The following is a 17,495-nucleotide window of genomic DNA, read 5'->3' as shown; positions in this document are numbered from 1 at the left end:
CAGCCCCCAGAGGGGGTGGAACACAAGGCACCACAACAGGATTTATTCAACTGACTTCAAAGTTCCATGCAATCTGCTTCAGAAAGATAGGTTACACGTGGGACTGTATGTATTTACATAGATTATTGTATAATCCAGAGATATATTTCAGTCCTCCTTATCTCCCATTATTCACCTCATGCCTGTTGAGTAGTTTGAAGTTATTGAGTGCTGTGTAAGTGCTGAGTGTTTGACTGATCACCTGTTACCAGAAACTGCCTGAATCTTTTCTAGAGAATGAAATACTCTTTCCATTATCCTCATAAATAGAAAACTTTCTCAGCCAAGCAGAGTGTGCCATGGCTGGCACACTCAAGGTTATCACAAGAGCTGCAACTCCATTTTCACTTTGGCCCAGAGAGAAAGGAAAGCACAGCCAGTGCACCAAACTGGACAGGGTGCTGAGCAAACAGCAGCACTGAATGAAGCAGCACACGATCCTTCTGCTCATCCTAAATTTCCTACCAGGGTGATTCTCCCTTACCTGAAAGTCAGCAGCCCAAGAGCCTGCAGAGGGTGAGAAAACCTCCAAGCCCCCAGCAGGGCATACACTTCTGACACAGTGGTTCTGTCCCAGCTGGGTGCACTGCCCAGCACCAGAGGAAGGGAGCAGTTCTGGTTATTGCAGGAGTAGCGATAAAACCACAAGATTCTTCTCTGCTGCTCTGAGAGTCTGCAAAAGAAGATTAAAATTTCAGTTTGAAATTAAAACCACCTGAAGCTTTGTGTAGCAACAAACTTTATTGTACAGAGGGGCCAAGTCACACAGTACAGTGCTTTTCAGCTAAGTACATGTTTTCCTTTGGGTAGGATATCATTTTCTGCAGACCAGCTTTTATAAGAAAAGTGATACTTATATTCTGGATCTGTCAGCCTTAGGTCATATAAAAATGAAGTGTCAAAAGACACACACACACATATATATATATGATTATTTCACATTCCAAGCACTTTCAATTTTCTTCTCTGCTGTCTCTATTGTTGGTGTTGTTTGTTTGTTTGGTTTTGGTTTTTTTTTTTTTGACAAAGAAGGTACAGTTGGGTAAATTATTGTTCCACCTATCTGCTACAGAACTTTCAGAACCAGACACACAGCACTGCAAGTCACAGATTTCATTCCTACCCTTGCTTTGCCTCTTTAATGCAGGGGTATCTATTTTTAACATATTTGCTTTTAAAATAATGCTTAGGCACATCTCTGCATGTACACAAAAACACGAGCACAGGTACACACATGCAGAGTGTGATTACCCCTAGTGCTGATATGAGTTAGGAAAAGGAAAGAAAAGCTCCCAACAACTTCTATATTTGTTTGAAAAGTCTAGCTTCCCATGTTTCACAAAAAAAATAATAATAATAAAAAGATGCAATATACCAGACTCCTCACAGAGATATTACATATCTAAACGTCATATTGATAAAATGGTCAGTCACCACACCATATTTCACCACAGCACAATAATTTCTGCCTTATATCGTCTGATTTGTCAACAATTCAGTCATCTTTGCCTCATGCATATTAAATCTCAGGTTCTGACACATCAGAAAACAGGAAAATAAATTTCCCTGGAGAGACAAGCTCAGACAACAGCCTTAATTTGATATCAGAGCCTTCAAAAGCAAACTCTTTTTGAGAGTTTGAGAGAAAAACCAAACTGATCTCCAGTTCCTACAAATAATCACTCAAATCAAGAAGAACATTGGTTTTCTTGGTCATATTTGACCAGGTTGGTGATGTGGCTAGTTAATAGCATAAAACAACTGTGACTTTAAAAAAACCTAAATATTTCAGAATGAAGTGTGAGGGATCTAGGAGAAGGCAGTAAGTAAACAGTTTGCTTCCAGACAAGCATTTAATTATCCAGATGTGTAAACAGGGCTCAAAATCCAAGTGTTTACATTTTCTCCAAGGTTGTCTTCCTTCTATTTGCAATGTTTTGGGACATTCTTAGCCAAAAAAACATTCTAGCCCCACTCTAACTGTCAAGATTGTGTCATTCACAGCTCATAGAAATGAGTTCCTTTGGCTCTGTAGGCACTTGAGAACTTTTCTTCCTTTGCAATTCTGAATTGCCAAGTGTTTAGGAACAGAGAGCAGCAGCACAAAGATGGCATGTTTTTCCCTCAGTGAATGTTAATTTCTTCCCTTTAGGAGAAGAAGCTCATAAATGTATGCAGAAGATGAACTTAACTGTGATACCAATCCTGACTTTCAGTAAGCAGCTCAGGAAAAGTGTCATTTTGGTAATGACTTCAAGAAACAACTCCAGAATTCATAGCATGTCTTCTGAGACAATAGGTAGATGCCTTTGTGATCATGTGAAAAAGTCACACACAGAAAAAGAGATAAAAGCAGGCCTGAAACTTCATTGCCTGTCTGGCTGTCTTGTGCATTTGGATGACATTCTGCAGGACAGTTCAGCTAAAGGACCCCGTTCAAATGATAACTTTAAGCAGAGATTTCAGCTTTCAAACAGCATCCTCCAAACCAGACTGTCTGTTGTTCAGATTAAAGCAGCTAAAGCTTCTACTGAGCTTGCAAAGGGTGATAAGAAATCAATTCTTGTATCATGTTTTCTAAATAACAGATTTCTCCCTCTGACTTTACTCAGAGGCAATGCCATTTTTTCTTTGCATGCTTTAAAGATCAGAGATGAAATAAAAGGGTGGGTGGGGCAGAAGAGTCTTAAGTTTTAAGTTTCTTAGTTGTAAAAAAGTTTATATAAACATTTAATAAGACATTTAAGATGGTAAAAATATTTTGCATACATATAGGATCTGTAAATTGTTAAGCAAATTAGGGCATTTCTTTGTCTCAGTAGGGTTAAGATGCTATTTAAACTTATTTTCTTGATAAAAGTTACGTTTATGTTTTTTTAGGTGGTATATCTATTTAGGTGTCTCTAAATAGGTACACCTATCTATTTCGGTGTATATAAATGTCCCTCCATGTGAGATATATATTAAAATAAACAGCCTTCTGCTTAACATGAATAAAACCAAAATACCTTACAACCTAAATAATTCAGTAGTTTGCTGTTCAGGATTTGATTAATCCTATTAACTAAATGAAGAAAACAGCTTCTCTGAAGGCTTTGTTAGCTGGTGTTTTTACTTTTTTGGTGGGAGGAGGAAAGAGCAAATAATGGGTTTAAATGCTTCTGATCTGCTTTTTTTGTTCACTTTCAGAACTAAAGGAGAACAAGACAAAAGGCAAAAAGAGGTGAGAGCAGAGAAGATGGAAAACAAAAATTTCTGTCCTCCAGCACTGATTTTTACTTTAAAGTTTCTCTTCCATGGACAGACTAGAAATGACCTTTTCCACTATTCACCCAGCTGGAAGCAGATCTAATCCCACCTCATTACAGGATTTTTATGACCACTGGTAAGCAAACTAGATCCTTTCCAGGCAAGTGGCCAAAAGGAAAAGGGAAGCTGGAAGAGAGGGAAGGAAAAGCAGAAGGAAAATAATGAATGAAGAAAATGAAGATGTCAGAAAACAGACTGTCATGATCCTGGCTTCAAACCAATATCCCATCCCATCCCTTCACTGGGACACTGCAAGCAGGCTGCATCAGGTTTAAAGAGCAGCCTTAATCTCAGATGCAGAGTTTGCTGGGGCTTGTATTTCCAACCTAATAATCCTAAAAGGAATCAGAAGCTCACATCTGAAATGTCTGCAGGTCAGCCAAGGCAGCTGGAAGTAACTCATGACCTCTCCTCTTGGCTCTCTCTGGTCTGGCTTGGTGATGGTGCCAAAGATCAGAGTGAGGAGCCATGCAGGCATATCCATTTCCTCCAGTCCCACTCAACAACACCTTCATTAATTAACAACACCTTCGTTAATCAACATCCAGGAGACTGGATGAGATTGGAAGAGCTGGCCACAGGGACCAGTGGTCTGAGCCACCCACCAGAAGGACAAGAGCCTGAGCTGCTGAGAGGAGCACATATCTGGGACAGACACACGTCCATGTACCAGGAAGAGGCACAAGCACCAGCAACCAGCTTGGTGTAGCTGTGGACCTTGAGGGGTTTTATGTGTTTTATGAGGTTTTTTCATGCTGAGGGTGTCAGCAGCTGGAGAGAGCAGGGAGAGCTGGATCCAGCTACTGGATAGATTAAGCACAGCTACTGGGGCAATCAATTTTTGAATACTGTATATAAAATATATTGTATTTGCATCTATTCCAGCAGCAGACTTGGATCATGACCCTGCGGAGAAGAGGAACAGAATCAGGCTGTCTGTGCTGTCAGTTTTGTGACAGTATTGGATTTATAACACTGCTGGATTCAACAAGCATGCAGCTGTCTGGTTTTTACCACTGTTTCTTCCTTTTCTACCATTGGTTTAAGAGTTTGCTGTCCATTCGGATATTCCCTCTGCTTGCAGTAGGATGAACAGAAGCATCCTGACAGACTGAGAAAGGTTTCTTGTATGCTCTGACTCAGACACCTACTCATTTCAAAGTCATATTTGAGGCTTGTAAGCCTGAAGCATCATCACAGAGCGATACTGCCACTAAAAAAGCTGTCTAGATTCCTCTCTTTTTTCTTGACACATGGAAAAAAGAGAAAAGAAGAAATCTTCAGATATCATGGCAATAATGTGTTGGGATACAAACATGCTACAATTTTTTAAGAGAAAGTATTTCATGAAGAAAGGTTAAAAGAATTCCTCTGATACAAAAAAATTTACAGACTGACAGATTCCTCTGGATTAAAATAGTACCAAAAATTGAATTGCTTCATTCAAACCCCAGATATGTTACTCTTCCCTTGATGATTCATTTACTAGACCAGCTTTGCCTGTAAAACAGGAGAAGAGAAAACAACAAACTATGGGAAAACACAGGATTACCACTGCCTTTTCTCCAAGGACCTGTAACTGAACTCAGCACAGCCTAAAATCCAAACTGGTGACTTTCAGTGGTCTCTTCCCTTCATAGTCCCACAGAACCCAAAATTGTTGTATTAGGGATGTTATAGGATCGATCCTTTGTGCTGGTCCTTTGTGAAACCTATCCATGAACTTGTGTTCAGCCTTCATTAACGTGGTGATGTTGTCATCTGCCTTCACAGCTTTGCGACAGACTTTAAAATCTCACCACTGACTGTCTAAAGAAACACTTTATTCCATTTGTTGAGAATTGATTTCCTACTCATTTCATTGAATGTCCCTAAGTTCAAATACTGTAGGATTTGATGAGGCATTTACCTTTTCTATCACCATCATGATTTTACAAAAATTAATTTTACAATTGTAGACATCCTCTAGTCTTCTCTCCACACTACAGTCCAGCCTTTTTAGCTTCTCTTGGTCAAAGAGAAGCCTAAGCCATTTCATGATATTTGTTGCCCCTCTCTGCACACTTTCCACATCTACTGTGTCCTTCTCGAAGACAAGAACCACGCAGCATTCTCAATAAAATGGACATTAAGGTTTTAAGCAGCAGAGAAAGGGCATGAACTATCTTCTTTGACAAACTACTGTGTACTTTGCTAATTTCTTAATGATCCTATTCCTTCTTACTGAAACTGCATTTTTGCCATGGGAACAGAGGTCACAGGCATTGGGTTTCAAGTTCCCTTAATCATTCTAAAGCATATTTTATAGATGGAAATTTCACTGTCACTGTGGCTCTTCATAATAAAATACTGACATCCCATTCACATTTTAAAACAGAAAAATGAAACCTCAAATCACAGATCCTCTGGTTAATAAAAATAATTTTACATTTTGTCTGTCTTTGTAAAAGTTAAGTTAAACATAAAACTCAACTCTTTTTTAAAATAAATTAATTTTAAAAACCCTCAAACTACCAACATAGAAATCAGTACAGAAAAATCTTCTTAACAGATACATCATATCCCACTGAGAGTGCTGAATTAAGTTGTTTAGTTATTGCAAAACTAATGCACCTTTTGACCTTTGATGGAGGATTAATTCACACAATTAACTGCCATTAGTATAATGGCTCTCTGTGAGCACCTGTGTTCCAAATTCCACTCTGATTACACCCAAAATTACTTTATGCAGTACATAATCCTAATTGGTAGTACAACATTCATGTAGCAGAGCATACTAATCTACCTCAGTTCAGAGTGTGTTTTGTACTACTGTGTCTTTATCCACCTTCTGTGAAAGCTGAACTTTCCATACTTCTTTCCTTACTTATGACCTGAAACAGATTTTTCAAAGGCCATTTCAGAGCTCCATCTGAAGTTTCAGTGTTTAATAAATAAAGAAGGCTGACTTCCATAGGACCTAAAGGTGTTCTTGCTAATACTGGTACAGATGCACTGCATTACCTGAAAATCTTATGTTTTGAAAGAAAAATTAGTTTCTTGCCTCAAAGACATGAAAAGATGTAGTAACAGAAAGGGGGAAAAAATCCTTTTCTAAACTGATAAAATACACTGCCACCTCCAGGGCCTTATTAGGCCTTGCTGTGATCTATTCTTTCATTTAGAGATGTTACATCTCAAATCAGCCAAGCTAGGCTCCTTCGGAGGAAAATTTTGTTTTTAACAAATTGGATACATTTAATTGTGATTGATAGGGTAGCTACAGCGCAGCAAGAACCAGCAGGGTGAGGTGGGGACAACTTACAGCAAGAGAGAATGTCTCTGTGAAAGTCTTGCAATGTGCTTCAGGCACTCTTGGGTTGGCTCTACAAGATCACCTCTTCTTTCCTCAGGTTCAGGTTTAATGAACTCCAAATCAGCTTCTGGGAAGTCAATCTTTATTTATAAACAAGAAAAGAAAGCGGAAAATAAGAAGACAAAAGGGTTTTAGCAATGTGCAATCTCCATTACAAGTGTCAATAAACGTTATTTTGGATTTGTACAGGAAGTATACAAAGTACGACAAAAAAAAGGAGGGATAATTGTTTGAGGATGCTCACTGTATGTAATATGTTACTTAAAAGTTTTGGTGATAAATTCCATCCACAGACTTCAGTGGAACCTAACTTTCCTGGAAAAATTTCAGTCATCATATTGCAATTTTATTAGAACTCTATAAGTTCAAAACTGAACTTTTTGTCTCCTTTCGTTTTTGTTTTTTTTTTAATGAAATTATTCTCAAATGCAAACCTTTCATTAATGTAGTTTTGTTTTGGTTTTTGAAAAGTAAGGCTATTTCTGATGTGCAGTTTGTCACTGCAAGAGATGGAAATCAGATTCCTGATTTCTCTTCTGGATGTTCAATTTATAAATATATTGTACAGCATCTACCAATTTTACATTCTTACACATGCCTGTCAGAAATTAAGGATAATGGTTTTTAAGATACAGAGAAAGCAAACATTCAACCAAAACTACAAAGCTTGAGGTACTTGATAAGCTGAGTAGACATCTGAAAATTCAGATTTTTCCTCATAATTCAGCTCAATTTGCATCCAGCTTTGGTCTATTAATGCACACCAAAATGTTGTATCTCCCTCTAATTTTTAATGCAAATATTTGATATGCATCACTCTTCTAAAAGTTAACAAATTTGCTCCCTATAAAACACTCAGTCGCCTTTCAAAACTGTATGATCTTTGAGGTCTCCCAACCCAAGCCTAGATTTTCTATGAAAATATATATTTGCAATATTTCCAGCATGCTCAGAAATTGTGATACTGCTATATGGCTAGGAATAACTGAAAATGAGGGGAAGCAGAATGAGAAATCCTGTTTTATTTGTTTCAGTAGATATAAAGTAATATATAAATTAATAGCCATTTACTATCTCTGCTTCCCTGAATTATTAATAGGGGGAGCTATTTTAAGGCACAGTCTTTGACTGAACTCCTCAGCCTGGAAAATCCCCATTTGCTTGTCTATTAAAACAAGGTTATTTTTAGTCCAGGCTCATTTATCTGTATTATCTGCTTTTACATTTCATTTGCTAGCAGACATTAGCATTTTTAAATACAGAAAACAAGTGGCTTTGTCCTTGGAATAACCAGTTGCTAACTCAGCCTGGAAAGGTGACAAAACCACCATGCAGACCTGATGTAATTCCTTGAATGGTTGTAATGGAAATTGGATTTTGAGTTTGGGTGGTCTCCATGAGCTGTGGGAACAACCCTTTTCCTTGCACTTTGCTAGAAAACAAGCCTTTGCTTTGCTTTCTGGCTCCCTCACCTGCAGGGTGGCTGAGGTTGGTGTCTCAGTGCTGCAGATGCCCGGGGTGATCATTGCTGTGGGGACTGTGCTGCACGGTGCCAGGCTGAGCAGCACGGTTCCATGGATCAGCCTCCTGCAGGAAACAGGGAGAAACACTGCTCTGGTAATCACTGACATCCCACTGAAGACATGGAACTGCAGAGCTCAAAGGACAAGCAGAAGGAGAGCAAAGCCTTTATCTTTATGTGACTAGTACAAATCTGGCCTCAGGCAGCAGAGTATTGTATTCACAGGGATGTCCCGACAAAGGTAGGAATGATGGATCTGACTCCATGTTCTCAGAAGGATAATTTATACTATATTATATTAAAGAATGCTATACTATATTAAAGAATACAGAAAAGATAATAATGAAAACTCGTGACTCTTTCCAACACAGCTTGGCCATAATTGGCCAAAGAGTCAAAATAACTCACACCAGAATCCAATGAAACAATCACCTGTGGGTAAACAATCTCCAAACACATTCCACATGAGCACAACACAGGAGAAGCAAAGGAGATAAGAATTGTTTTTGTTTTCTCTGAGGCCTCTCAGCTTCCCAGGAGAAAAATCCTGGGCAAAGGAATTTTTTCAGAGAATATGAATGCCACACAGTAGAGGTTGCATCCCGGTGGCCTGACTGCCACAGCAGCCTCTCTGCACTTGCAGAGTTCATGAAAAAAAATCCCTCTGCCAAGACATTCTGAGTCAGCTCTGCACTTTACCTCTGGCTTCTTGTGTGACAGGGGCTGCCCTTTAAGCCAGGTGTAAAAATAAGTATAATTCTGTCCCAAGATTTAATTTTGAGGGCAAATATGGTAGAAACTGTGAAGCATCGATACACTGTAAAAGGTGGAGGGCAGCATATTTATTCCACAAAAAGAAGAAACTCATGGCTATCTACTGCATCCATAAGGGATCCTTGCTGATTTTATGTGTAGGTGGCAGGGAGGGAAAGTATGATATGAAAGTCTATAAGGAGCTAAAAGGAGTTTGAGTGGGATAGTTTGTACCACATGTGCCACATGCAGCTTTTGGACAGATGAAAGGTTATGGTCTGAAGTATGAGTCAGCACTACACCCACAAGAAAGTCTTATCAGTAAAGCAGGCATGCATGTGGCCAGCAGATAAGAAACCCAGCCTGATTTGGCAGGGCAGCACAATCCAGTCTAGAGAACTCGAATAAAATCAGAAATTTTGGGTGTAAATCCTAAGCATTACAAACCAACTCAAATTTATATTGCACTGAAAAAAGAAATTATTACACACTGGGTTTACCCCTTAATTTGTCTATATCTTACTGAGTAGTGAGGTTGGAAATTTGATTATGTTCAGCACCTCTTCTTTTACTATTATTTTAAAATATTTTTCATTAAGATTTTTTTTAAACACTGCTCAGTCAAAACAACTGAGAGACTCAGTAGATACTGCAGCAGAAAGAGCCAGCTAGGTAAATGAGGCCTGAACTCCAACCTTTCACCTGGGAGGAAGACGTCAGAGGTACAAGAGACACCAGATGGACTATTTGATCCCAGCATGAGTTTGCAACATTGCTGTAAAGAAAGTATCTTTTGAATTGCAAATTAAAATAAATTGCTTAAAGTCATCTGAAGAAGATTGAAGAAACTCCCACAAAGTGACTGTTACAGTCAACATAAATGAGTATAAACCTAATTCAGGACTAATTTTTCTTTTCCACTTCTTGAGCTGTTTGTGTAGTTAGCATAGACACTTTAATTTTTTGTGAGAACAGAGCTCAGGAGGATTAAACAGTTATTTTCTGAAGTTTTTTTTTTTTTTTGCAGCTGTAAGTGGATTTGCAAGGGAATGGAGGCAGAAAAAGAGCTGTGATATGAGCAAGATACTTGGAAGAAAGCAATTGTGTGATATCAAGTCTCTCTCATTTAGGTAATTGATGTGAATGAGGAAGTGATCAATGGTGATTCAAAGAGGTTTTTCTGTGATGTGTACTCAGATGACCTTTAATAAATGAGTTGCATCTCTTCAACTAATCCTTTGTTGACAAAGATTTACATCATAATTTGAACTAATTGGCACTTTTGTTAGAAGAGAGAGGAGTAGCTGAGAATAAACGAACATGAAGACTAAATTACCCTTTTGAGCTCTCATTACTGCTAATCACTTTCGTATTGTGCTCTAAAACTATGGGGGCCTTTAAAAAAGAATACATTCAGTGGATTTTTTTTTCCTGGGAAACCTGTGTAGACAAATAGAAGAGTAGTACAGACCTCAGAGGTGCTGTAGATGTGTTTGAGTCCTCTCCTAACAAGAAAACAAGAAACAACAAGAAAAGGCATTGGCTCTGTGCAAGCCCTGCTCAGTACCAAAACCATCTCTACATTATGAACCCTGTGCTCAGCATAAATTCAAAACACAGCTCCATACCAGCCACTGGGAATAAAATTAATTATATCCCAGCCCAAACCAGCACACCTACCCAACTTTGGGGCACTACAAGCACAGTCAATGTTCCTCAGAGAAAACAGCTTTTGGACACAGACATGGAACAATAACAGGGGCCAAGTGGATAAATGAAACAGGGAAAAGATGCATCGTTATTTTTAGAAAAATAAGCAGGTGAGAGGGCAGGATCCATTCAGAAAATGAAGGAATTAACATCATGAGCATAATAATCATATCCTGTAGTGAATAGACAGAGTCTCCTCTCTGCTACTTGGTTCTGCTGATGAGCTCAGGAAGGTCACTCCCTATTCTGCCTACCATTCCAGTTTTTCCATCCCTGAGGTGAGGGTAATGACCTTCTAAAGACTCCTGTAATGATCACAGACACAGAAAATGGCTTTCAGGTAACAACTTCACTACCAAGGAGATCAGAAAGTGATCATCCTGTTGTGTACCTACTGCCATTTACTCCTTTTGGAATTACAGAGATTCTCTTCTCTTGTTTATTACTGGAGCTAAAATAACCTTCCCATCTTGTAACAGAAAATGACATTGCTATTTTAAGGCAGCTCAAGTTATCCTAAGTTGATAAAGTCAGCCTTATACCCTGAAGTCCCATGGCAGACTTTCCCCACAGGAGGAAAAGTTTTGCTGCTTGCTCTGTCTGATTTAGAAATACCAAAATAAATTGTGGTAGAATCTGTGAAGCCAGAGCAATGTGGGGGAACTGTGGGGGATACTGCAACTTCCCAGCTGCCCCAAAATGACGGATTTCTGGTTTGTTCATCAGCTCTGAATCACTAAACTGTTCAGCCCAAGAGAGTAACAGTTTCTGATGTGAAGGAATGGAAGGCTGGCACACAGGCTTCCAAACTCTTTTTGAACTGCCTCTAGCATCTAATGAGACTCTTGATACAGATGCACCACCAAAGGCTCTACTGGCACTGATTTAGGGCTGCTGTCTGAAGTCAGCTCTCTGATAAGGCTGAGAAAAGCAGATATGATGGCTCACCAACTGGGCAAGAAGGCAGCTACACTCATTATCACTGTTTTCATTCAAAAATGTACATTAGAGGAGGGTTACTGCTTAGGCTGAATAAAATGGGAAAATCAGGACAAAGTACTGTGTAAAAATAATGTAAGTGTTCCCAAACCTGACATTGTAAGTATCAGAAGTTCAGAGTGGAGGTTAAATTTAAAGGAAATGCAAAGCTGCTAAAATATATAAAACCCCTTTCCCGTATCTTATGACTCAAGCATTGGAATGATACTATAAAATAATGCTGTTATTATAATTACAAATACTACAGAGTTCTAGAAAATTCAAACTAGAGACAATTTTTGAGTACAAATTAATGCCAAATGTACTGCAGACATTTATAAGGATCACAACCTCCATCCCCACAGTTTCTAGTTTAAATAACTTCCCTAAATTTGTAGGATAAATTGGTAAGTTATAATTATATTGAGTACAAAATTATTCCAGACTTTGAAAAAAATTTTGCATTTACGTTCCTGATTACTTCGTAATTTTTGTTCCAAAAATATAAAATCATGAAATTACCTTACAAGCAATGATTTTAGAGTAAACAACTCCATTTAGGCAAGGCTTGGAGAATTCTTTCAGGAAGTCAGCTTGATAAGCAGGAGTCCCAACACATGTTTGGCTGACTACAGTGTGTATCCAACAACTAATCATGTTATAAATCTACACAGTGCAAGAAAACTGTGACAGGAGTGCAAGATAACACTAGAATTCAGGAAATAATGTAAATTAAGCAAATTTGCTAAACATCTGTTCACTGACAAGTCTTTAGCAACAACAAAAACCCTAAAGCTGGCCAAATTCTTGAGGATGTTTTTAGGTATTGTGTGGTTTCAAAATGGGCCCGGTGAGAAGAGACTGCAATATAAAAAAATAAGTAATATTCTTTATTTAAAGAGGTAGATTTGTTTCCTTATAAATAAATAAATAAATAAATGTACTTATCCAATCTGATTAGTATTTTTTAGAGGAAAATGGGAGTGGTAAACTCTCAGCAAATAACTACAGGCCTTTGATCTGGCAAGAGCTTTAAACACTGTCGTGTTCAAAGGCATGAGAAACTTCACATGTCTTAAAACAGATTAAAAGAATTTGTATACACGTTAAATTCATGTTTTTTAATCTTCGGTTCAAATTTTTAAATGTAAAGTATTAAAATACAAAGAAGCGACACAGCTATACAATTAAAATAATTATTTGGAAAGAGAAATTAGATATAAAATTCACAAAGAGGAGCAAATTCAGAGACTTTTTAATTAATGTTCTTTTGTCCTAACAGATCAAGATTCTAAGCAATACCTGTGAATAACACAAAACTGTTGTTTTGGTTTTTTTCCCTTCTCTCTTCAACATAAGGCAAATAACTTTGAATAAAATATCTGCGGTTTTAATCAGATAATGATATAACAGGACAGAAATGAGGAACAGTATTTTAAAAAAACATGTTTGACATTTATTTTGTTTTTCCAGTGTTTAACAAAACAATCTTTTTTTCCTTTTTATCAAGCATCTGAACAGGAAAATAAGAACCACACTCTGTCCTTATCTTCACTGACCCTGAGAAGAGACCAACTGGGACAAGGATTTGAACCAGGATGTTTGATGACCGTGGCAAATACCTCAGGGCAGCTGGCTTCTTCAAAGAGCTTATTTCTGTCCTTTCCCCAATAAATTAAATTCTAGACATAAGAATGTTAAGACTTTTTTAGAACTCAAATTCACCTCCAAGAAAACTTTCATTTTGAGAAAGTGTTATTTTCCAAGCTAGAAATGTTTTGTCAAAGATTTTCTGGTCAGATTTCTTTAATCTCTTTACACACATTCACAGAGTTTGTTATTTAAAAACCCTAATACCATAATCTTTGCAGTAATACAAGGTGCTCTTGACATATTAGCATGACACTGGAAGTACAAATCTTTTCTTGGTACATACTTCCAAGTTCAGAAGTGCTCTACCGAAATAAATCTGGAAAGTTTAGTTGCATTCCAGCAGCAAGGGGATTTTCAGGGCAATTCTTATTTTCAGACCAGTTTGTCTATCAATTGAAATCACAGAGAATGAATAATCCTATGGAGATGTGGTTGGCCAAAGGAGAAAAAAGGCATTTAGGCTTCTTTGTGGTAGTAATTACTGTAATTGCAAATGACACAGCTATCAGATTAGGGGGTGTTGAATACGCTATTCCTAAATCATTCCTGCAACAACTCAACCTTGATTTCTGCTTTGAAGGGTCACTTCAGCAATGATCTCTCCAATTACACAGCAAATGAAAGGAAAGTGGCCCTCTATCCCCTTCACTGTGCTGATTGTGTGTTCCAGAAAAGAACAGAGCCATTTTGCAGTCAAATTTTTCAAACCATCAGGATAGTGTGGCCATCTACCTAACAAAAACCATTGTGCTTGCTCTGATGACATATATGAAAAAATATACCTCAGAGGGAGCTGAGGACGTTAAGGCCTTCCATAAGTAATTTCTTTTAGATTTGAATGCTGGAAAAGATGAAAACCTCCAGAACAACACAGGTCCTCAGGAACAGAATTCCCGTATAGGAACCTTTGAAGGTAAATGGGGTAAGTGTTCCCTCATTAAATTATCATGCCTCAAACACATTTCATGCTTTCATTAAAAATGCATACACAATGGAAGAGTGAAGTGCCCTTCTTAAGGCTAACTATGAAAGAAAAGTAATTGAATAAATTGCCCCAGCAATCCTTGCAGCAGAGATTTGATTCATGCTTCTTTCCTTCCTTCAAGCTAAGTGCTCTACACACTAAGTCACAAAAGAGTAGAGTAACCTTGAATTTCTCTGAAGAGATGGAAAAAGCATCTAGCCCAGTCCAAATAATTTCCTACACCTCTCAGATTAAAAGTTCAAGGAAACACAAGGTCTATCAAATATGGTAAATGAATATATGCAGTCAATTTTTTTGTTTTTATTTTGTTTTGAATGGTGATTGCCACCATGCAGAGAAGTAGATCAAGATGTCTCAAGATAAGGAAAGAGCTACAGCTTAGATGTTGATGCTAATGTAGAAATTTGGGGGGGCTTGAACATATCCCTCTATTGCACTGAGGGTACTGCAGGGCTATTGAGCCCAAATAAAAAATTCTTATAACTGCAAAGACTCAGTCTAAATTCAGGTGTCCCAGTGCTACTGAAACATATTTAGAGCACTGCAGAAAATTTACCTTGGGTATTTGTACTTCACTGCAGAGACATTCAAGCTACAAGCACCTTTAAGCCCTTGTTACATTGTGTACTGTGCAGAAAGAAGTGGTTAGAAAAGAGAAGAAAGCTTCTAAAGTGGCGTGGAGAGTGAGAAGTGCTCATTGTGGTCAGCACTAACTGTTCCAATTTCAGCAGAATGAAAGTGTGTGAGAACACAAAAAAAACCCCAAAAAACAGCCGTTGTGAAGAAGAAAGAGGAAGTGTTAAAGAGTCATCTAAAACTAGAAAAGGAAGAGAAAGAGGGAAAGAGGGAAGGGAGGGAAAATGGAGAGAGAAAAGAGAGAGAGAAAAGACACCTGTGGATGTGGCTCTTACTGGCACATCCAAAGCAATTTGCTGTGAGTGACCCTCTCAGTCTTATTACAGGAGGTCCTGAAATGAGTAATTTTGTATTTTTATATTTCTCCCAGGTTGTAGTCTCCACTATTCAAGAATGGTATTTTCTTAAGGTCATACAAACCCAAACTTACCTTTTTGCATACAATGGGCAGCATGTCCAAGCAAGCACTTCTGTATTTTTAGAGGCACTGTTTACTCCCAGCAGTTTTATGGTCAGCATAGTTTCCCTTGGGAGAGCCTTTATTCGTAGAGGGAAGTTGACCCTACAAGAAAACCAGAAAAGAGAAAAAAGAAAAGCTAAAATATTTGAGCATTGTTACAACAAGTGGGTTCTTTCTACATTTTTCTACATGTTCTGACACATATATTGAGCTATAAACTACAGAAGTTGCACTCTGAAGGAAAATGCCACTGATCCCTTCAATACATTGATGAGCATTTGCAACCATTAACCTGAGTCACAGCACTTGAGAAGAGGCAGATAAAAACTCATTCACTTCAGTGGTAACTACTAGAGCTGGCAAAGGCAGGAAGAACTTTAATTAAACTTTCCTTTGGAATTACCTTATCAGTGAAAGGCTATTTCACAATAAGGAGCCTGTTAAGGGAAAATTGTCAAGCAGCAATTATTGGCTGTCTTGTGTCTTCAGAGGAAAACACCACTTAAAAAGCAAGAGTTGCTGAATGATAATCTTTCTCTTGTTCAGGTGTGCTTTGGTGGTGTGGTGTTTCTTAACCATAACTTAAAGGCAGATGTTGTTTTAACAGCAATGACAGATTTGCATTTTTTAGTGAGAAAATTCATTTTTCATCAATATTCATCTCAACTTCACATTGACCATTACCTTTCTTGGTCATTCAGTTCATTTATACAATTTATGAAAATTTATCTAAAATAATAACTTGGAATAATTCCAATAACCAGCTAGTTTCATGCTGTATGGAAAGATCACATGTGTAAATACCCACACAAGTCTGCATTTTCTTTTTCCTGAACAGATAATTTTCTAGCCTTATCCATGTATATTCAGTAGAAACTCAAATTTCTTAAGCAGAGAGTAAAATTAATTACATTTTTTTTCTGTATAAACAAAATCCATATAAGGAGCTAGGAGCTAAAAGGATTGTTCCCCATTGATAATATAATCATTAAGAAAACAAAAGATCTGCACAGACTGGAGATTAAGAAAACAGACTAAAAGATAAATATGAGTAATAGAGTGACAGAAGAATGCAACTCAGCAATTTTAAAGAGATATACTCACACTTAAACAGCAAGCAAAAGTAAAAACTGCATTTTAAAAGTATATTAGTCTGTAAAACATAAGAATTATGGGTGCAGAAGTAAGGCATGCTAATAGTGAAAGGAAAAATCGGCCTAAGATTTTGCTCCCAGTTCCATATCTATCAAATTTCTGTTGGACTTGGGAAAGTTTCCTGGACTTTGCTGAGGAGCTACTGAAAGGAATTAGATGGGTTTCAGCTGAAAATCTGAAGTACTCCAAATGAGCATTAAGGTCAAAATTTAAGATCATCAGTCTTCCAACATTTGGAAATGATGCAAATTTGCACACCTCCCTCTTTGAATAACAAAGCAAGACAGCCATTTCCCTCTCTTTCTGATTACCATGAACAGAATTGAGAAGCAACTCTCAACTGTCTTCCCACATGTCCCTATTAATAGCTTTCAAGTTTGCTTTCCCTGTCTCATGAACTCTTCCTTACTCGTAATTAGTTAGAAACAGTTATTGGGAAACTGAACTGGTTTACCTGCTAAAAATAACTTCTTCTGTCTTTTTCACTGAGAGGCCAACAACATTTGTTACATAAAAATGTTTGACAGAATTAACTTTAAGAACCATTAATGATTTGAAGAGACAGTAATAAAAACATCATGACATGCATTTTGTGATACAGACAATTGTTAACACTCTGTCTGAAGCTGGAGCAGTGAACAAAAATTCTCAATATCATTACTGCAGAAACCAAATGCTTGCCAGATTTTCCCTAGGACACATGCACCACTACTTCTAGCAGAGAAAAGAGCCTGGAAACTCTGACAAGTTACACATCCCAAGAGTTAAAGTATGGGCCAAAGAGAACCAAAATTTCTCTTCTGGAAACATGTGATACACAAAGAAGAGGAATATCTGTATTGCTTTTAAGAACTTTTAGTGGTTTTGGTTCGCTAATTTGAGATTTCTTGGCCAAGATTTCCCAAGATTTTTTTACGTTTAACACGTGTTTTATACAAAA

General features: G+C 37.7%; 1 protein-coding gene across 1 annotated transcript in view; it reads right to left on the bottom strand.

Annotated features, from left to right (window-relative positions):
• The window catches only part of PIK3C2G (phosphatidylinositol-4-phosphate 3-kinase catalytic subunit type 2 gamma), a 185,929-nt gene that overhangs the window by 116,510 nt on the left and 51,924 nt on the right, over window positions 1-17,495 (bottom strand). Inside the window, exons 12-15 of the mRNA XM_058022917.1 lie at window positions 15,371-15,502; window positions 8,176-8,290; window positions 6,653-6,783; window positions 524-712 (exon numbers count right to left, since the gene is read on the bottom strand). Coding sequence (XP_057878900.1) covers window positions 524-712; window positions 6,653-6,783; window positions 8,176-8,290; window positions 15,371-15,502 — 567 coding nt within the window. The remainder of the gene's footprint in view (window positions 1-523; window positions 713-6,652; window positions 6,784-8,175; window positions 8,291-15,370; window positions 15,503-17,495) is intronic.

This window comes from Melospiza georgiana, chromosome 4 (genome assembly GCF_028018845.1).
Source record: "Melospiza georgiana isolate bMelGeo1 chromosome 4, bMelGeo1.pri, whole genome shotgun sequence".
Lineage (NCBI taxonomy): Eukaryota > Metazoa > Chordata > Aves > Passeriformes > Passerellidae > Melospiza > Melospiza georgiana.
This window is presented reverse-complemented; position numbering and strand designations above follow the sequence as displayed.